General features: G+C 47.3%; 1 protein-coding gene across 2 annotated transcripts in view; it reads right to left on the bottom strand.

Moving 5' to 3' along the window:
• Positions 1 to 21,185, bottom strand: part of LOC144104587 (ubiquitin carboxyl-terminal hydrolase 47-like) — a 54,615-nt gene that overhangs the window by 27,075 nt on the left and 6,355 nt on the right. For both annotated transcript variants that reach the window (XM_077637690.1, XM_077637689.1), the window contains exons 2-14: positions 21,014 to 21,073; positions 19,890 to 20,066; positions 18,529 to 18,648; positions 14,097 to 14,217; positions 12,715 to 12,811; positions 11,764 to 11,842; positions 11,597 to 11,663; positions 10,275 to 10,414; positions 8,333 to 8,616; positions 7,591 to 7,855; positions 3,950 to 4,029; positions 2,872 to 3,485; positions 83 to 198 (exon numbers count right to left, since the gene is read on the bottom strand). In XM_077637690.1, the coding sequence (XP_077493816.1) occupies positions 83 to 198; positions 2,872 to 3,485; positions 3,950 to 4,029; positions 7,591 to 7,855; positions 8,333 to 8,616; positions 10,275 to 10,414; positions 11,597 to 11,663; positions 11,764 to 11,842; positions 12,715 to 12,811; positions 14,097 to 14,217; positions 18,529 to 18,648; positions 19,890 to 20,066; positions 21,014 to 21,073 (2,220 nt within the window). The remainder of the gene's footprint in view (positions 1 to 82; positions 199 to 2,871; positions 3,486 to 3,949; positions 4,030 to 7,590; positions 7,856 to 8,332; positions 8,617 to 10,274; positions 10,415 to 11,596; positions 11,664 to 11,763; positions 11,843 to 12,714; positions 12,812 to 14,096; positions 14,218 to 18,528; positions 18,649 to 19,889; positions 20,067 to 21,013; positions 21,074 to 21,185) is intronic.

Raw genomic sequence — 21,185 nt, 5'->3', positions numbered from 1 at the left:
GTTTGAAGAGAATGTAAACAAACGAACACAGCAGACACGTGAATAAGAGCTGAAAGCCAGTCAGTGACGGGTCAAAACTCACCTGAGCTACCTGTGCCTTGAACTCTTCGACCGTATGGGACTTGAGGCCTCGCACGACGACTGCCCGCCCAATCTCGTTCGTCTCCAGGTTCACCACGTGCACCTTCACCGTCGTCCCTGACAGCCCAAGAACACGACGGTGGCAATGTCAAGTCAATGTGCCGCACCTCAAGCATGTTACAATTTTTTTAAAACCATATAGGTAAATTAGCCGCAAAATGTTTGACACCTCTCCCTTCAGTTGAGCAAATTACAGTCGACGACCGAAAATTCGGACGCCTGATTTTTCGGACATGCTTGATCCGGGCTTTTTCGTGGCACCACGACATGGCCCATAGAGCCAATGTATAAGAGTGCCTGAAATTTAGGACGCAACGCAACTGACCGCTCGATTTTTTGGACCCCGTTCGCACTCACCGCCAATACCCAAGCCGCCATATAATTAACCTCATTAATTCAAGCTGCAGGAGGGATCGGAAACTTGATCAAACAAAACGAAATTCAAGCTTAAAGGGAGCCTCCTAAACTGCGGTGCTGAAATTCTGCGCCAGTCACAAAAGCACCTGTGTGCTGTGCAATGTCAGTGCACATTAACCATCTCCAGGTGGTCCAAATTATTCCAGAACCCTCCACTACGGCACCTCTTTCTTCCATTCTCTCCATCACTCCTTTATCCCTTCCCTTACAGCGCGGTTCAGGTGTCCACTGAGATGCGAGACAGATACTGCGCCATTTCCGTTCCCCAACAACTAATTTTCATTTCGTTTCACATTGCGCCCACGTGGTTTCAAATTCGTACTGTTCTTGAACGTCATCCGTTGCACGAACTTGAACAGTAGTCAGAGTTCGCTGGACTCATCTCTGCAGAGTCTTTTGTCCCGGATATGGGAAGAGGTAGCAGCGAAGCACGTGTGAGACGTACAGCTTCACAGAGACGGCGAGCACGGAAGGAAGTGGGTATAAAAGCAAGGTGAACAAACCCGCGGAAAAACGCACCGCAACTCTGACTTTTCTATCATAAAACCGTAAACAACTGACGTTTCGATGACAGGCAAGATGCCTCATTACACGCAAGCCACCGCAGAGCGCATATCGCCGGATACGGTGCCGATGTTGGCTCTAGTCGCTAGGCCTAATGACGAAGGCCAATGCCGACGGAGCGCTTGCTTCAGCCATTTTGCGGTTCTTAATGTTTCTCCATCTTTGCGTTCTCGTTCTGGGCCCATAGTATTGCGGGAACAGCGCAGTTCCTGCAGCGGTGCGTTCGCTTTCCCGTCTCGACTTCGTCCCACCCCATGCGTTCATCGGCGACATTCCAAGAGCAGCACAGCCAGCCTGAAGTCGTGAAAGTGGTCGCTGGTCGTCGTCTGTGCACATGACGAGCGACGAAATTTAGTCATGAGGAGCTTCAGACTGTGCGCAATACAATTGACCCCTTCCTCCGGCATACTAACAATAAGTTCGTGATTTTTTTGTGAAATCCGGTTTTACGGACTGCCCTATTTTTCGCGGTGCCCAGAGAGTCTGAAAAATCGGTCACTGACTGTACTACCACAAAAAAAAGACAAGTCTCTCAACATTCTAAAATCGTGGGGAACTGCCGTGAATTACTGAGCGGTTAAATCATAGTCAGTAATTAATTTCCCTTCTGTGCTTTTCTTTCAATTCACTTTGAGAACATGCCAATTAATTTAGCACTTTGCTTTCCTGGTACGGAAACAGCTAAAAGCTGCAAACAGTAGAGCGCCAGTTGTGAACAGAGGTTCAGTGAGTTTGGGCATGCAGCAGATCTTTATGCAACACGATTAATACTAGAAACATCAACACTGCTTTTGTACTTTGCATTTCCATACATGTTATCGATGTGGTTATATGATGGTTTTAGTATGAATCATGTTACATAAAGATCTGATGCATGCCAAAACTCTCATGTCAATATGTCATTTGACATGCTAATGCTCCAGCAGACCTGAGCTGATGCTTCATACGTCCCCATTAGCCATCAACCCTCAACGAACAAATGCAGAACTGCGGTAAGCACGAGAAAAATGTTCACCCTTGTAGCTAGCTCCCCTTCCAATCTTGTTTGCCATGCGTCTAGAAAGTGGTTTACAAATGACTTAAGCACACTGCAGGTTGTGAAGAATTTCAGTACACGCTGATGATGGCTACACATTTACGCTTACTGCCATCGCAAATGGTACTGCAAAACTGCCAAAAAATCTTGCAGGTTTCTTGAGACAGACGAGCTTTCCATAATGTTCCTGCACAGCGGACGCAATTGGAGCCATTTCATATTTTTAAGTAACATGTACTACTAAATACTACACACTTTGCAAGCCCTACATGGCCTTTCGGGCTGACCAGGTACCTGTCAAAGCTTCCTGTCTAAGAAACAAAGCTTTTGCAGATGCTGACGTCTACACCATCAAGTCTGATCAAAAGACAGACCGATTCTTCATCTATCATACGGTATTCCCTGGCCCTTGCAAATCCGTTTCTCAAACGTGGAAACTTGGCTCGCACACTTGCAATTCCCTAGCTAGTAGGAATGTCACCAGTGTCGTTTATACACAACTACAACACAACAATGTCATCTGCTCTCCGAGGAGTGACCTCAAACAAGATTCAGGTGCAGAAGTAGAAAGGTAAAAGCAAATTTTCCAGCTTGCACAGCATTATCTAAGCATAAGCCAAGAAGCAAAATCGAGGACAGCACGAGAGACGCAACAATAGGAAGAGTTCACGTGAGTGTGGTAAACACTCCAAACATGCCATCACAGTACTCACCGCCGATCTTGTACGGTTGGAACGTCTCGTGGGGCTTGCGTATCTCGAGCAGCAGGTCAAATGGGTAGGTGGCCTTGACTCCGCCCAGAATCTGGCCCATCGTCTGTTGTGCCACCTCCTCGAGCGAGCATTCCAGGGACTCGGCGCAGTCGTCGTACATCACCAGCCGGCAGTGGTCCAGCGGAACGATCCCTTCCAGCCCCATGATCTGGTGCGCAGTCTGCGTCGCCTCGGCCAGCGTCGCGTCCTTGTGCACCTTGAGGCGCATCTCCTGCATCGTGTGCTTGCCCGGGTGCAGGCAGAACAGCTTGATCTTGCACATGGACCGATCAAGCTCCCGCTGCTGCCGCTCCCTTTCTTCAGCCTGCCGCATGTCCTCCAGCAGAGTCTTGAGATGCTCGGGGAACTGCTCGGGCGTCATGGGCTCTGCATTCAGCTCCCGGTCGATGCGCCGGTACATGAGCATGTACGCGTTGGTTGAACTCGAGTAGGCGCTGATGTAGTAGCCACCGCTCCGACTGGGCCCGCCACCGTAGGTCTTTCGGATCTCGTCGTACGTCACCCGGGACACCTGAGCGTCATTGAAGCAGTACCACTGGCCCTCGGTGAAGGACCTGGTTGTAAGTGAGAGGAACGACGTGCCGAGGTTGAGCCCAGACATTCTCAAAACACTACACTTCGAGCTCTCTAAGGAGCTCAATATTCTACAACACTCAAGCATTTCTCGCACCTTAGAAATCGAATTCTAAAGATTAGACAATTCACTTTGTTCTGCATTGTTTCTAGAACATTACCAACAGCCATACTAAAATGTCAACATTACTGTTTGTCCGTTCCAAATGTTTATTTCGACCCCCGCTGCTGTGCATTGCCATTAACAAGTCCATTCCTACGACTGACTTCTTTTGTGCCAGGTCAATTTTTAATGAAGTATTAGTAACTCAATTTTGAAATAATGAGTGAATTATTTGGGAAGACATTTCTCTACTAGCTATATGGAAAGCTTGTTTCGCAGACATCGCAGACTACCTTGTAACTAGGCATTTTCTTTCCACCGAACGACCTAACAGCCACTCACTTGACGTAAGCATAGTAGTGGCCACCATTGGCACTGCCCGCGTGTACCATGATGGAGAACAGCTCGTACACATAGGGACCCTGCAAAAAGAACAGACATGAACTTCGCAATGTGTTCATAAAGCATAATACCCATTTCCCATAAACAGTACTACATCAGTCCTTTAACAGGGCACGTGTTGCTGCATATATACCGTATAAACGCGTGTAAGGGCCGCACCTTTTTTTTCCCAGATTCGGGGGGGCAAATTTCGGGGTGCGGCCCATACACGCGATTTTCGAAAAAAAAATTTTTTTTTTTCAAGTGAAAGCAAACCAATCTGGAATGCACGGCACTTTATTTACCGTTCAGGCATCACTCACGGAGTCTTCAGACTCCGACCTGGTGCTGTGTTCAGGTAAATGTTCAGCCCACAGAAAGTCGTCTTCGGTCCCGTCTAAACTGTTTGAAATTCCGGGTTACAATGTCGGTCGACACAGAATTCCATGCGGACAAAATCCATCCAAGCACAGTCGCGAGCGGTGCCCTCTTAAGCCGCCCTGTCGACGTCTCGTCGTGATTGCCATTGGCCATCCATTCCGAATACTGCCTTCGAAATTCAACCTAAAAAAGGCTGATTGATGCTTACATCCAGGGGTTGCAGCATGCCGGTGAGGCCGCCCGGTATCACGGCCACGTCTGTGCGGATACCGCGCAGGCGTTCCTTAACCCTACCCGTCAAGTGACCGCAGAAGCTGTCCAAGACGAGGAGCGATCGTCGGGCCAGCATGGCGCCTGGGCGCTTCTCTTAAACGCTTTTTACCCAGTCGAGCACAAGCTCATCGTCCATCCAGCCCTTTTCTTGGGCGCGAACTACAATTCCCTTGGGGAAAACGCCTTTAGGAATCGTTTTTCTTTTCAGGATGACATAGGGGGCCAGCTTCCGCCCATCCGCGGTGACGCACAGCATAACGGTACACCGTTGGCGCTCCGCGCCGGTTGTTCGCACGAAAACACTCTTCTTTCCTTTCAGTTCAACTGTGCAGCTCTCGGGACAGTCGAACCACACGGGGATCTGGTCGGCGTTCGCTATCTGCAAAAATATATAGTTGTGCTCACGACGCAGACCGATGACATACTTCTGAAAGCTGAGCACCTTGTCGGTGTAGTCGGGGGGCAGCCGCTGGCACAGCGTGGTCCTTCGCTGAAATGATAGGCCCTTCCTCTTCAGAAATCTTCGTACCCAGCCGGCACTAGCCTTGAAGTCCTCGTGCGGTATGCTTTTAGCACGCGCCAAGGCTTGTGCCCTCACGCGCAGCATGTCCGTTGTCAACGCGTAGCCGTTGTTCCGCACTTCCATTGAATAGCATAGCAGCTCTTCTTCTAGCTCCGGAAATTTGCATGGCTTGCCTCGGAAAGCGCGCTTTTTGGAGCTGGTATTCTTCAACGCATCCCTTTGTCCGCACCACCGTCGGACACACTGCTCGTCCACGTCAAATTTTCTGCCCACGGCACGCTTGCCGTGTTCGAGAACGAACTCCACTACTTTCAGTTTAAAGCTCGCCTTGTAGCTGTTGAGGTGCTTGCCCATCGTGCAACAGTGACAATGCTCGGAGGCAGTTCATGAAAAAGTGAAGCCGAGCGACCACGCTAACACAACCACCAAAAAACGCATGCTTTGACAGCCAGAACAGAACAAAGTTAGACCTGGCGATACCGATGCTGATACGGATAGCGGAAGTACAGTAGCAGAAGCTCGCGGCAGAAGAAAAGATGATGATGATGACCCGCGGCCTTGGGCGCCATCCATGGGCGGCACCTCGAAGCTCCTGTGAGCATGTATTTCGAAGGCTATTCTTGCGTGTTTCCTGGAAAGTTTGGGTGCGGCCCTTACACGGATTTTTTTTTCAATTATTTCCTTACACGGGTGCGGCCCTTACACGCGTTTATACGGTAATGCACCTGTTGTCAGTACGTAAAAGCTGGTTGGTAAGAATAATAGTAATGTGGTGCTGATGAAAGTGTTACAACATTCTAGTGCCCATGGTGTAGACAATTTATATGCTCCTTCTCAGTTTATTCAGGCCCACGATTAACAATGCTATCTTACCAATGATAAACACAACAACCGGGACTACACATTTCAAGCTGGTGCACAACACCACAACATGTCAAACATGCCAGTGAACAAACTAGCTGAACTAGCTGAACATGAACTAGCTGAAATGAAGGTCCCCTGAAAAAAGGTATACAGTACCTGACCGATCTTTCAGGCTTCACTGAGGAGCCATGCAGCAGCTCAAAGAAAAGTGCACATATATTCACAACCAATATTCAGGGACCTGTGGAGTCTAAAAGTTTTGTATTTTCGGACTAAAGTAAATGCCAGCAAGCACAAGGAGCTCGAAGACCCATAAGAGCAGATTTTTTTTTTTTTTACGAAACACAGACAGAGCGAGCACATTGCTGCCCCAACCAGCCAACTCTTTTGCACCATGGAAGCCACCATCTTTGAACACAAGCGAATATCATCGCCCGCAAACAGAAAACTGGAAGTTTTTTTTTTTTTAAGTTTACGTATGTTTGAGGCGGTGTTGGGTTAAGATTGGTCGGCAATGTCCAGTGTGGAAACAGATGCAGAGGCATTGCAATGCAACTGCAAGAATAAGAGGTCTTCAGGCCTTCACAGATAACTCCCCAGTCAGCGTAGACCCGGCCACGGTTAAATCATGAATTCAAAGAGGGAACAATAAATGGTAAACTTACATTCTCAATGTGTTCTGCAAAACACACTCACCACACCTGCGAGTATATTTTGCAGAAGACGTCAATAATCACAGCATTTGCATCCCCTAAAGTATGCCAAGAGATTTCAGCACAGGAAGTGAAACAATTTCTGTGCCTACGTTTTATAAAAGAGATGACTGAGTCCCAAATAGCATAGCAGACCTTAAAGGCGCACTAAAAAGCAATCTGAACTCTTATTTTTACCCGGGGAACTCTATCTACACGTTCCGGGCATTCTTATGAACTTTGAATTATTGTCCTGTGCGGCCGACTGCCCTAATTAAATCGGATTAAATGTCCCGGCTCCCGCCTTTTATTTAACGCAACGCAGTAGGTAGGCGGAGTCAACCAACGCGTGGAGTGCCTTCCAGCCAGTCCAGTGACGGCTTCGCTTTTATTTTGTTTACGTTTCTGTGAATAAACATTTTCAGTCACAGACAATATAGCCGCAAATTAGGCCCACGGAAATAAAAATACATGTGCACTCTTTGATTTACGTATCACTCCGCCGATGGCAGAGCAGCAAGCCGCCACGGGACTGGCTGACGCGCTGGTTGACTCCTCGTACCTACGGCGTTGAGTTAAAAAAAAAAGCAGGAGCCAGGACATTTAATCCGATATTAGGGCAATCGGCCACACAGGGCAACAATTTGAAGTTTCTAAGAATGCCCGGAACGTGTAGATAGAGTTCCCCAGGTAAAAAGACGAGTTCAGATTACTTTTTAGTGCATCGTTAGGTAATGCCCCACAATGCCTAGCATTGAAGATATTCATGCTCGTAATGTAGTAAAACCAACTGCAATAAATTCCAAAGAATGAGAAAAAACAGATCTGCAAATGCAACCTTCATGAATGCCAGGCAACAGAAAACTCACTGTTTCACTGGGCCGTTTGAGGTTGCGAGCATTAACCACGGCATCTGTGCTGCAGACATCGATGCCCTCATCGTCGCTGGCCATGTCATCGCAAGGACCATTCATCTGCCGGCTGCTACTCGGAGCAGATGACGTTGACGTGACCGCCGCCTCTTCCTCAAGCGCAGAACCACTGTCCGTCGTGTCAGCGTCGTCACCGGGGCTCTCAGTCTCGCTTTCTGACCGCACAAACTGGTTGAGGTCGAGGATCTCGGGGAAGGTCACCCTGTTTGATGGCACCGAACGAATTGAGGAGAGAACAAAGGTTGTAGTGACGCATTCATGCCTCAGCAGAAGTTTCTTAATTGTGTGCACCTTCCAAATACAATTCCTCATCACCAGCAGCCTGCATCCACTACAAGTCTAAGGCCTCTTTACTTTCCCCTGCGTCAGCTATAATGCACACTTTTAACACTGTTCAACCTAATGCACAGACAATCAGCATCATAACTATTAGCACTGAGGTAATTACGAACCCGACAATCTTTTCCAGACATCGTAACAACAAAAGCACTAGTCTGAATACCGCTGATGGACACATATTCCTCGATGCATGGCGAGTTGTTTATTCATCCGGTACTGTTTGAATCCACTTTCTTTGGACTCTCAAACTGCACTGGCTTTCTCTCAACTCCTTCACTTTAAAATTCAACAGGCATTAGGCTCACCTGACACATACGACAAATGAAGGAGACAGACTCACTTGTCGTTGAGCTTGATGCGGTGCATGGTGGTCGGGTCGAAGTCGAACCGCTTCAGCTGCAGCGTCAGCAGGTAGGGGAAGCGCACAAACTTGAGCCCCTTGTGGGCATCACACTTGCGGGCACACTTCTCGCAGTGGTACTGGTTTGAGCCGTCCAGGGTTTCAGGGGTGACAAACGCCCGCAGTGCCTCCTCCACACTGCCATAAGACTGGCTCGACCCAAACGGACGGACCACCAGTGGGATGTCCAGGAACGTGTCCTCCCGGGCACTTTCCGAGCCACACTGCAGCAGGGAACAAAGACCATGATCCACACTGTACGAAAACCTTCTACACCCAATTTGCATGAAACATTCCACTTGAGGAGTAAAATTTGGTTTACGGGGGTTTAATGTCCCAAAGCGACTCAGGCTATGAGAGACGCCGTAGTGAAGGGCTCCGGGAATTTCGACCACCTGGGGTTCTTTAACGTGCACTGACATCGCACAGTACACGGGCCTCTAGAATTTCGCCTCCATCGAAATTCGACCACCGCGGCCGGGATCGAACCCGCGTCTTTCGGGCCAGCAGCCGAGCGCCATAACCATTCAGCCACCGCGGCGGCCCTGATGGAAGCATTTGATGTGCTCCACAGATTTATTGGTGCTCACGATGACGACGTTGCGATGCAACTGCTCACCGACTGCGAAAGTCGCGCCACGGCACTCGTGGCAAAAAAAAAAAAGAAGCAGAAGCTGACCGACTTCTTTCGAAATAAATGATATTTTGGGGCTATGTTGTCCAACTTGACAGTGCTTTTGGGCTGTTTTCGCCTCAACGAAATTTTCCTTCAATGAAATTTTTCCCGCGCCCCGTCAGTTTCGTTATAGCGAGGTTCAAGTGTACCGCAAAGCACAAGGAGCAAATGAAGGCAACTTCTTGGCGTAACGAAAGGCTCACTTCAATAAGTGCTGCCATATTCCTCACTGCCAAAAATGGGAAGCCTGCGGATGGTTAGGGAGAAACATGACTCATTTTGCTCACTGAATAAATTTACTAATGAGCAAGATGAGAAAACACCGGACTGCCGCCTAGTCAGTGTCGGCAAAACAAGACAATAAAGGCCCGACACATTCTCGTCTTGTCATTAGCCCAGGACACAGTGAGTGAAGAGGCAGATTCTTTGTGAAGCAAAGGGCAGCTTGGGAATGGATAGGAAGAATTCTGAATTTGTACTCAGTTTACTCACATGGTAAATTTACTCTTTGTAGGTAAAACTTAAATGCCAGTGGGCCCAGGATCCCCTTGAAAGAACATGCTGCCTTCGCAAAGGTGGGCCTAATGGCACTTCGCTCGAGGTCCTAACAAAGTCCTAACTACTGGGCAAAATGTTCTGCCACAAGACAAAGAACTGTTAAAAATAAATATAAACAGGACAACATGTCCACTCACACATGCCAATTTGGGTTCAAGCCTGCACGTTAGTCCCCTTTAGAGCCACGCTCAAAATAAATTGAACCAAAGCACATGTACTTCCAACACGTGAATTCATTTGGAACAATGCTTTCTTTATATTTAGTGCTCAAAAGATAATTCAGTACTTTGTGACATACGTGTTTGTTTATTTCTTTTGAACATTTATGTGCTTTCAATATTTTTTTTTTTTTTCGTTTTTGTGCAAGGCTTAAATTTGTCCCGATGCTGTCATGATGTACTGCCCAGCCACGCTCACAAGCATCAATGCTTAAGCGGGCTGGTTACTATCATGTACAATTGCCTGGAAATAAACTATTATTATTATTATTATCTGTGCATTTCTCCTTCCACTCAGGAGCTTCAGTGACTGCACATCAATCTCAGCAAAGTCACATTTAAACCTGACTTGAAATAAGCTTAAAACGAGAATGCCCTGCATAAAAGAACTATAAGAACACCCAAGTGCCAAAGTTTGCGAAGTCCTGACCTGGAGGCACTTGACGTAGTCCTTGAGCTTGCCCTCGTACAGCTGGCAGATGAGCTTGGCCTGGTCTGTGTGCTTGAACTTGTGCTCCAGAGCGTCAAACATCACCCGGCAAAGCTCCTGGACATCATGCTGCTGCCATGCTGCAGGCGGCACAAAACAGGAAAACAGGAAGTTAAAAAAAAAATGCAGAGGTGCGAGATGTGCTGGTCAAGCTAAAGGCATTCACAGTTATCTGATCTGTTAAGGTGTATTCAAGAGGGAAGGAATGAGAGGGCACAACCAATGTTAATGGCCGCCATCTTGTATTCGAGAAACCGAAACTATGCCCCCATTTCGGCCCCTGACGTCATACTCATAGTTCCACCTCTATCCACCATATCGGAGCGTGATGTTATCATTGGCACACAGCAGGTGGTTTTTTCTACAATGCGAATGCAGATGGTGCTACAAGTCTCAATGTGATATGCGCTGTTTTCTAGTTGCAACCACAGATGGCGCTGTGATGTCAGGATGGTAGGAGACCTCGCGAAACCTCGAAACGTGATGAGTAGTTGCTGCCACAGATGGTGCTGTGATCAAGGGTGGTAGCAGACCCCACGAAATCTCGAAACATGACGAGTAAGAGCTAACGCTCTTAAAAGTAACATGCTGCAGTGATTAACATGCACTACTATTGCAATAACAGCTTAACTAAAACCCGGATCCAGGGTCTTATCTTTATGTATGCTGTAACTGCACTGTCGGCAACTAATGAACCATGGATGGTACAAATCAAATATGAGCAGCAAAAGGAAGAGACTTAAGTTTACATAGGTTTAACACTTGTGTGTTTAGCTGCCACTTCAAATGTGCGATAGCCAGCCTCTGGAAGTGTTAATGGATCCTATTTGTATTCCTTATTCAGTTTGTTTTACACTCATGTTTGAAACTTTGCCACCTGTCATTTTTCGCAGTTAGTACACAAAAAGTGCATGGTAAAGATGTTCTTGACACATCAATTCTGCAGGCTGGGCAAATTTTAACCCGCCGCGGTGGCTCAGTGGTTAGGGCGCTCGACTACTGATCCGGAGTTCCCGGGTTCGAACCCGACCGCGGCGGCTGCGTTTTTATGGAGGAAAAACGCTAAGGCGCCTTAAAGATCCCCAGGTGGTCGAAATTATTCCGGAGCCCTCCACTACGGCACCTCCTTCCTTTCTTTTTTCACTCCCTCCCTTCTCCCTTCCCTTACGGCGCCGCAGTTCAGGTGTCCAACAGATACTGCGCCATTTCCTTTCCCCAAAAAACCAATTATTATTATTATTATTAAATTGAAGGGTGCTTACCTTCGCTGCTGTCCCACCCAAAGCTGGTTGTCAGATCTGTTGTAACTATTGCGGGCCTTGATGACGTCTAAGAAAGAAGAAGCAAAAAAAAAAGCACACATGAATCTTCGCTCATAAGAAGCGTTGGATGAAAGCGTGGGCCAACCTTAACCATGGTGATTCCTCACCTGTAGTAAAAGAAAAAGCTTCTGAAGTTGAAAGGGTATACTTTTGGCTGCGTCCTGCTCGGTACCGTCGAATTCCCACCTGCGTGCACAACACACAGCCAAATGAACAACCACAATCAGGAAGGAAAACCTATTATTTTTTCTTGAGGTCCCCATTTTTTTCAGGAATAAGTATTTCTTCTACTAAACAGTAGATGATGTCTCCTGAATGTTACACTACGATGAAAGAAATACTCGCCTCAACGAATGCTTTCACCGTCATTGCAAGAGTGCCGAAAATGTGATGTTAAAAAGAAGAACAAAAAACACTGTGATCCATTTTGAAAATAATTATTCAAAATAACTTTCCTGGCCATGAACTCGTGAGACAATTAATCAGTGCCACTGACACAACAAAGGGGCTCAACACCAACTGAAATAACCAAAGCTGCCAACATTTGAATCCTTAATACGCACCCCTAAAGCCTGCTTTGCCGCTTCTGAAATGTACACTAGAACAAAACTGTCAGTGCAAGCAAAGAGCCCTCAAACAAGAAAAAAACTCAAATACTCAAACGCATTTGTTATTGCAAAGTACCGCAAAGAAACAATGCGGCGTGGGGAGTGCGCTCAAGCTCATAAACTACAACATAGCAACTTAAAACTAGACTGTACAAGGAAACAACCGCATGCTGTACTAATAAAGCAGGTGTGAGAAAAAAAACCAGAGAAATGCAGCCTGGAAGACTACTTCACTGGACAAGAGAACAATACAGCAAGCATTTACACCTTCACGTGGATCTAGTACATTCAGGAAGGCTTATGTCGCAAGTGCTCCACTCTACTGAGTTTATGCCCAAAATTCCCCCAGCTCCCGTGACACTACTGGTGACCGCCATCATTGAAATTCTATTTTCCTTTCATCCCGGCATTTGCACTTCTTAAAATGGAGCTTGGTTGATTCCACCTCACCTATACAAAGCGTTCCTAAACTCTGGTGTCATGTACAGAGTTTGTAACAGGCTGTTCAGGTAGCAGGTCATGGCTTGGTTTACGAGGCCCACATAACCTGGAGAGATGAGAAAACAGAAAAGCGCTCAGTGAAGTACAAGCAGCTCACTGCAGCAGAAAGAACAGCACGGAGACACTGAGCCATGGTGCACGGACAAATACCTGGCTGCGATATTCGACAACTAAAGAAGAATAAATTGCCCCCCGCCCCCAGTTTAGGATTAAAAAGTGCTATCAAAAGGTCACAAACCATATTCACAAATCTTTCTGTACATGACTGGTTCATCACTGTTCCATGATTAAGCTTCGTCTAATCACACTAACTACAGTAGCAGATCAATTTGGACTCCAATAATTCGGACTTATGCGATATTTAGGACCTCGCCGAGGAACCATCATTTTTCAATCGAAAATTCGTTGTTTAGGCTTAACATAAAAGCGAGCAAGCATGACTGTTGCAACCAACCAGTTCTGGATGACGTAACCCGCAGTGAGGTGGTGGTGGTGGGTGGGGGGGGTGGTGGTGGGGTGGGGGGGGGGGGGGGGGGCATTTGTAGGCGCTCATGTTTCCCTGTGGGCTACCTCTGTCTTTAGAGTCATTGCACATAGAAACTGGCTACTTTTTCTTCACTGCATTCGTTCGCGGCATGACCTGCGGTCGCATCATGCATCAAGGTAGTGCAGACATGACAAAAGCATGCTTGTTGCTCAGATAAAGTCTAATATTACCGCCTGTAAGCGGGAAATGGGGAATGGTGAAGTTAACGATTTTTAAAGCCGGTTTCTCGCAGAAAGTATTTTCTTGAAGTTCACGGATTTTCTGGACAATTCGATGCCGGGTCCGAAAAATCGATCAGCAGCTGTATACAAGATGACTGCCATGGCAGGTACAGTGATTGGTCCATGCTCCGTCCAATCATAACAGCCAGCGAGACAATGTTCAAGGTTCCGGCCAATCGAGGGACAAACTCTACATATGGTTTGTGCTCCATCCAATCACAATAGGAGTAGACGACATTTCACATGTCTTCGTGTGGAGGGCTGGTCTACGATTGTACTACGTTCAGGTGCTGGCCAGTCACACTAGCTAGAAAGAGTACCATGACTGAGTAAGTGATTGGTTTATGCTCTATCCAATCTTGACAGCCACTGAGATGATAGTGCAGGTACCAGCCGATCACAGACTAATCCTGCATGTCAGAGTACACACCCTGCTTTATGCAACGCTAGTGGTGGCCTCAGTATGGCTGCCGCCGATAGCATGCATTACCCAGTTTCCGATGGGATGGCATCGTAGCCAATCACATTACCCAAACTAAAGGTGAAGGAGAGAAAACACCCACCGGTGGCTTCTCTCGTGTCTGCTGCGGCTGGGTAGTATTTGCTCTCCCCGGCGGCTCCCCTGGTGTTGCGGACCCAGTCGGCAGCTGCTGCTGTTGAGGATGAATCCTCCGACTCGGGACCCTAGGACCAGACAGGACAGAGCAGCATTCAGGACACCAGAAACATGAAGCTCGTCCAGCACATTCACCTCGGTAAGCAATGGTAAACAAGTCTGATTTTACGCCACATAAGCAACTGAGGCCATCACGCAAAAATGGTAAGAGATTTATTTTTGAATGCTGCAATCTCCAGTGGGACTTCAGAGGGCTGAATTACAACTGCCCCATCTCTCTTGACCGGCAAAAGAGAAACAAGGGAATGTACACATCATTTGAAATGCAAAAAGGGGGTTGCTGTCAAGACTGATAACTGCTGGCCCTTCAGGGTAACGGAGTGGATTCTAAGAGAAGGCAAGTGCAGCAAGGGGCGGCAGAAAGTTAGGTGGGCGGATGAGATTAATACCGCTGTCACACGGGCATTTCAAAGGCCCTCGAACCGATAGCCTATCGGCTCAAAGGCAATCGAGCGCTGCTACACGGGCAGTTTCAATGGCTATTGAGTCAATAGTTCGAGTCAACGGAGCAGCGTGAAACTTCACCGAGATTTCGAGGGCCTTCGAGCACTGCCCAAGGTTGCTAGCGTTGCTTAGAGCGACGCCAAGCGCACTTTCGTACACGACACATTCACGGTACAAAAGCATGAACATACATTATTCGCCTAAAATTTAATGCAAGCAGTCTGTACAATAATTTTAAAATTGTATTAGACTGGTTTTAAGTGCATTAATTTTCCATTGCGGTCTTTGTGTTGCTTGCATACTTAGCGTTGACAACATGGCGGCGCCCTGCCCGCCCGCCTCGCATCAATAACAGCTTCGTCGCTAATCCCTCAAAGCAATATCGTGTTCTAAGCTGTTGTATTCGCCTTCGATTTGCCCATTCTTACCCTCGCATAATGTTTCAAGAGACAAATAGCTCTTGTTTTTCAGATATCAAGGCGATTTCCCAGGTCTTAAGCCTGACGAAGCAGCGGTCTGACGCAGTTGGACTGGCTTGGTTTTGGCTCGTCTTGTATTAGAGTTGCTACAGCAGTGTCTGCATCTGCCCGCCGCGCAAGTGAAATTAAAAGGGTTTTAAACGACATACGCGTATGCATGTATTTCAGGAGTTAGTATACATTTATCAAATATTTTTGTTATTTTGCAAAATCCAAAGTAGCGATTGTGACGCCACACAAGCTTGGCGCAAGACACGAGAACCATTTCAACAGCCATTGAGATTTCCCGTGTAACAGCGACACAACTCCTTCGAGTTCGATTGCGATTGAGAATTTCAAAGACCCTCGACTCGATGGCCATTGAAACTCGCTGTGCGACAGGGGTATTAAACGTTTGTGGGGATACGCTGGCTGCAGCTGGCAAAGGACCGGGTCAATTGGAGACACATGGGAGAGGCCTTTGCCCTGCAGTGGGCGCAGTCAGGCTTACGATTACGATGATGATGTCAAGACCATGGCGTTGTCAAGTGGCATACGCAGGACAACAATCAGATAAATGTGAAGTCCACCTTCCAATATTCGTTAATCACCTGACAAAAATATGACTCACAATTCCGCACAATATATGACGCTCTATCTAGGCAGTATTCACTTGACCTGATGGGCACCATTGTGGTGTTCAGCTCGCAGCTCCAGCAGTGCATGCCAGAGCACGTAGTGATAAGCTGATTATACATGGCACGCTGCCTTTCGCCGTTTTTCCATTTACCCCAACATGGCGGCCACCAAAACGGCAGTCACTGAGGCTCAAGAGAACGCTCCCTGTATATAGAATATTCTTCTGAACAAGTCCGACATGCACGTGCCATACTGCTCTACTTTTGCAAAGAATTTTTGAAGATAGATTTTGAGTGTTCAACATAGACAGCAATTCTATATTTCTAGGTTTTATATATTCGATATCGACTAAGTTCGTAAGAACAGCCCCCGGACAATGGGAGCGTTCATCTGATATAGGAAGAACACCCGGCTTATATGCAAGTAAACAAATACAGTAAAACCTCGTTAATTCGAACTCTGTTTATTCGAAATCCCGCGTAATTCGAAGGTTTTCGGCGGCCCCAACAGTTTGTATGCAAATTTTGCCGGATAATTTGAACAGCCAGCGCGCCCTCATCCGGATAATACGTCAATTTAAGCCATGGCCTCCGTGATTTTTCCATTGTGCCAGTCTCTGAGGCCAGTATAGTTGCCGGAGTGAAAGCCAGGCGGCACTTTAAATCAACTTCCTGTTTCCGGTGCTTTGTTGTGCCTCAGTGATCTGCACCGGTTTTGGAGGCTAGCTTTAGTTGACAAAGCAACAAGCAGGTGCCACTAGGTCAAAATTTTTCTGGTTCCGTTTCCGTTTTTGTTGTTTGTCTCGCTTGTGGCAGGCACTGCTCGTTCTTTATTGTTCGGTGCCGCGACCAGGCGAGTACTGTGCTCTGCTAGTTCTTGACCACGTGCGCGGTGTTGGTGTTAAGAAAATGCCGAAGTACAAAACTCTGACTCTCTGCCAGAAAGTGTGCCTAATTGAGGAGGCTGAAAAATGGACGAGCTCCAAAACGCAGTTGGCGGAAAAGCACAAGGTGCCTTTATCGACCCTTTCGACTATATTGAAAAATAAGACGAAGATCCTCGAGGCCTACGGGAAGACGCATTCGACGAAGCGGACAAGGATTCGTTTTCCTACGTATCCGGACGTTGAAGACGCCTTGATAAAGTGGCTTCAGCATGCAAATGCAGCACACCTGCCTGTGAACGGCACGCTGCTGCGCGAAAAGGCCGATGAGCTTGCACTGCGGCTGGGCCATGAAGCATTTAAGTGCAGCAACGGCTGGTTGTCCAGATTTAAAGACCGCAATAACCTCAAATTCGTGACAGTGTGCGGCGAAAGCGGGAGCGTCGACCCAAATGTTGTCGAGAATTGGAAAAGGCATACATTGGCTCCGCTGCTTCAGCAGTACGCGGAGGACGATGTTTACAACATGGACGAGGCCGCATTGTTTTACAAAATGCTGCCTACGAAGACGTTTGCCCCAAAGGATGCGGTAGTCACGGGAAAAAAACAACCCAAGGACAGAATAACCATTCTGTTTGGTGCGAATATGTCCGGCAGTCACAAACTGCCGCTGCTGATCATAGGAAAAGTGGAGAAGCCTCGGTGCTTCAAGAACGCACGACTTCCTCCTAAAGATGACGTGCTGTACAGAAGCAACAAAAAGGCTTGGATGACGGCAGCGCTGTTCGAGGAGTACGTGAGGCACCTTGACCGTAAGTTTGCTGCCGCGGGACGAAAAGTTGTTTTTGTTGTTGACAACTGCCCAGCCCACGCCGACATCCAGAACTTGACAGCAGTTAGGCTTGTCTTCCTGCCGCCGAATGTTACAGCTGTATCGCAGCCTATGGACCAAGGCGTTATCCTGCAAGCGAGGAAGATTTATCGCTGCCATTTACTTAAAAGGATCTTGTTGTGCTACGACAACGGTAAGCAATATTCCGTGGACCTACTGGGTGCCATTTGCCTAATCGTGTACGCCTGGAAGCAGGTGGAGGGAGATATGATCAGGCGTTGCTTTATGCACGCCGGTTTTTCCAAGCAACAAGATGTCAGTCCCGAGGATGCATCTGATGCCAGCTGCACACTGGATGATGAAGGAGAGTTATTGTGTGCGCGCATGACCGACTTCGACGAAGAAAGCGGCGACGGGAGCAACGGATTGACCTTTGCGGACTATTTGAGCGCCGAACTTGATGCCCAAACGTCGTATGCCGACTTGGAAGGAGAAATATGTGACAACGGGCCTTCCAGCGAAGTTGAAGGCGATGTTGAGCCCGCCCGAGCACCAGCTTTAGCTGCAGTCGTCGAGTCGCTGAACGTTGTGCGCAGTTTTGTGGAGTGTAGCGGCGGTAACAGCGAATTGCTGCGCACTGTAAGCAGACTGGAGGACGCAGCCTACGGTGCGGCTAACTACCGCGCCAAGCAGTCGCGCATCGATGACTACTTCAAGTGACCGTTTTTCAGGCGAAATAAAGGCGCAGTATTGATACAGCCACGTTTTGTACGTTTATTTCTCGTTTTTCGTCCATTTTTGATAATTCGAAAACCCGGTTAATTCGTTGATTTTTCGCGGTCCGACGGACTTCGAATTAACGAGGTTCCACTGTACTCTCCAGATGATCTGATGAGTACGCCCATGATTCAGGAGCACATCCTTCAGATGGAGATGGCAACTGAGATGGCTTTGCGCTAAATAAAAAAATTGCCATGTCCCTCAGCAGGCAGTGCAAGGGGCTATACCGAGCGGCAGAACAACAGTACGAAGAGGGAAGTGCGGAACAGGAAAAGGCACCCACCATGAGTCGCTTGGGGGGCTCACGGTTCCGGTCGTACATGACTAGCATGTTGCGGCTCATGCCATCCGTGTAGAAGCCCAGCTCCTGCAGGGTCTGCTCCTCGCACGTGTGCACCGGCACCTGGTGGCAGGGAAAACAATAACAAACGCTAAGCGACCACAAGTTAACAGGATTAGTGGTAACAGTAGTCGCCAAGCTGGCATCCTAAGGTAAACACATTGCTGAATCATGCACTGAAGACTGTATAACTCAATTTTTATATATCCCCTTCAGGCATGAATTGTCATCCAGAGGAAAGAAAATTTTCGCAATTTTAAACTTTTTTTCAGGAGCATGGCAGAACTGCACAGAACAATCCCAAACTTTCTCGGCGACTACTCATGCACAGAAAAACTTCAAACTTCCTTGACAACTGAGTACACAATATCCATAACGAGTCTGAGCACTGTTTTCAAAAATTACACTTATGACCAACCCCCAGTGTAACAACGGTTCGTAAACAAATCAGCACATGTTAGGCCCTTTAAAAAGTTTATGGTTGCAAAACAAAGCAAACGAAAACACACTCACTGGAGCCATACCAGAGCTACCACACAAAAAAAGGAGGCATCTATTTAAACAAAACAAAAACGGATACCTGAGTTTATTTTGCATGCCTGGCCTGACATGTTTCTCTATAATACTGTTCAGACTTCAGCGAATTTTCCTGCCTTCAGCGAATTTTCCTGCATCCATATTTGTGGAAACTGCGCCTTGTACAGGTGAGACTTGATGCTGTTCAGGTCATGTCCACACGACACGGCGCCTGAAGGGGATATCCTTGTCAGATCCCGCATGCATTACAATGCACCTCAGTCTTTTATCGTATTCTTTAAATATGCATTAGTTCCGCAGCCTGAGCAGCGACGATGGGAAATAAGTGCTCACTGTGCTATCACGTAGACAGCTTTGCAATAACTGTGCAGCAGTAGAGGCACTCTGAGCACCCTTTCAAGTTAATTGCCTCACCTAAATCAGCTTACCAATCCCAATGAACAACAACTCAACTTACTCTTGTTTCAACACGATATCTACAATTTCAATTTAAACATACGCTCTGCACCCAACACCGAATACTACAGCCAACAACAGGTATCGCAGGACTGCTGTCCAACAGCCAGTGTGCTTTACTGTGAATCATCTTTTTCAATCTCCACCATTGCACAGAAAGCATTACCTCGAAAGGATCATTTTCAATGCAAAACCTCCTGACAGCCACTGCATTCAGCTAGAAAAGGTACAGCAAGTTTGTTTTTTTTGTTTTTTGGGGTGGGGGGCGGGGGGTGCAAGCGTCGCAATACGGGCCATTACAGTTCACTCACGCAGTCGCCATCTGTGAGCCTCTGCAAGAGCAACTCGAACGAGTCCGGGGTGTATTGGAAGTGGCTTCCGACAGTCTGCATCAGCTCCGCAGCAGTTGTTGACGCTGGCAACGTCAGCGTAACCTTCAGCATGTTTGACTGCCCCGTGGGTGAAGGCGGTACTTTGGAGCTGTGCGTCTGTGAAAAAGAAAAAAAAAGAACAGGTCAAACTGCTGTAACTACCCCTTTAACCCCTTCATCAGTTTACCTGCCCCTGCCAACTGAACTAGGAATACTGGTTACATTGCGGCTTAACAATACTGCTACTTGCTGGGGGTCCCTCAGTTTTTAGTAATAACGCATTTAGAAGGCCTTACAGCTTACCTTCCTCAATAAAAAGACATCCACTAACTGCCACACTTAATTTAAATTAATCGATATGGAGCTTCAATTAAGTGCAAGTTTTCTGTGATCAGTATTACCTATTCCCCACCACCGTATGGAAAATCTGCACAAAAACCTGTCATCATCATCATCATCATCATCAGCCCTACTACACCCACTGCAGGGCAAAGGCCTCTCCCATGTCTCCCCAATTAACCCTATCCTTTGCCAGCTGCATCCACCCTTTGCCTGCAAACTTCTTAATCTCATCCGCCCATCTAACCTTCTGCCGCCCCCTGCTACGCTTACTTTCTCTTGGAACCCACTCCGTTACCCTTAAAGACCAGCGGTTATCTTGCCTTCGCATTACATGCCCTGCCCAAGCCCATTTCTTTCTCTTGATTTCGACCTGTCAGTTACAGGCAAAATGGAATTTAAGTGCTCATCAGCTGAAAATTTCACCAATGCAATACAACATGAATAGATAAAGGTTAGCAACCTGGTGAGAAATTTGATGAAACAAAGGTGCCTGGATGGGCTATGCTGAAAATGTGTAGCTTCACTGTCAAGATAATCGCTTGAAAGTTTTTTTATATTCACCTGGCTTAATGCCAATCTACAAGACTTGCAGAGATGCATAGTGATAGTAAAGACACTTAGTAACACTTAATCATAAAGTTAAACCTGACAAATGGCAGTATTAGGTGAGGCTGTCGGTCACACGACAAATGCCAAGTACGGGTAAAAACGGTCCACCTTACCAGTGCCGTCGTCATGTCCCGTATGATGCATAATGCCTGCGGTTCAGCTGGAACAGGAACCTGGGTGGGAAATTAGAACGTGCAACATTGAAGCTGGCAGCGTGAAGCCACATGAAGGTGCATTTTTCTGCCTCCCCTCCCCTACTATGTATACGGAACACCCGATGCAATG

This window comes from Amblyomma americanum, chromosome 9 (genome assembly GCF_052857255.1).
Source record: "Amblyomma americanum isolate KBUSLIRL-KWMA chromosome 9, ASM5285725v1, whole genome shotgun sequence".
Lineage (NCBI taxonomy): Eukaryota > Metazoa > Arthropoda > Arachnida > Ixodida > Ixodidae > Amblyomma > Amblyomma americanum.
This window is presented reverse-complemented; position numbering and strand designations above follow the sequence as displayed.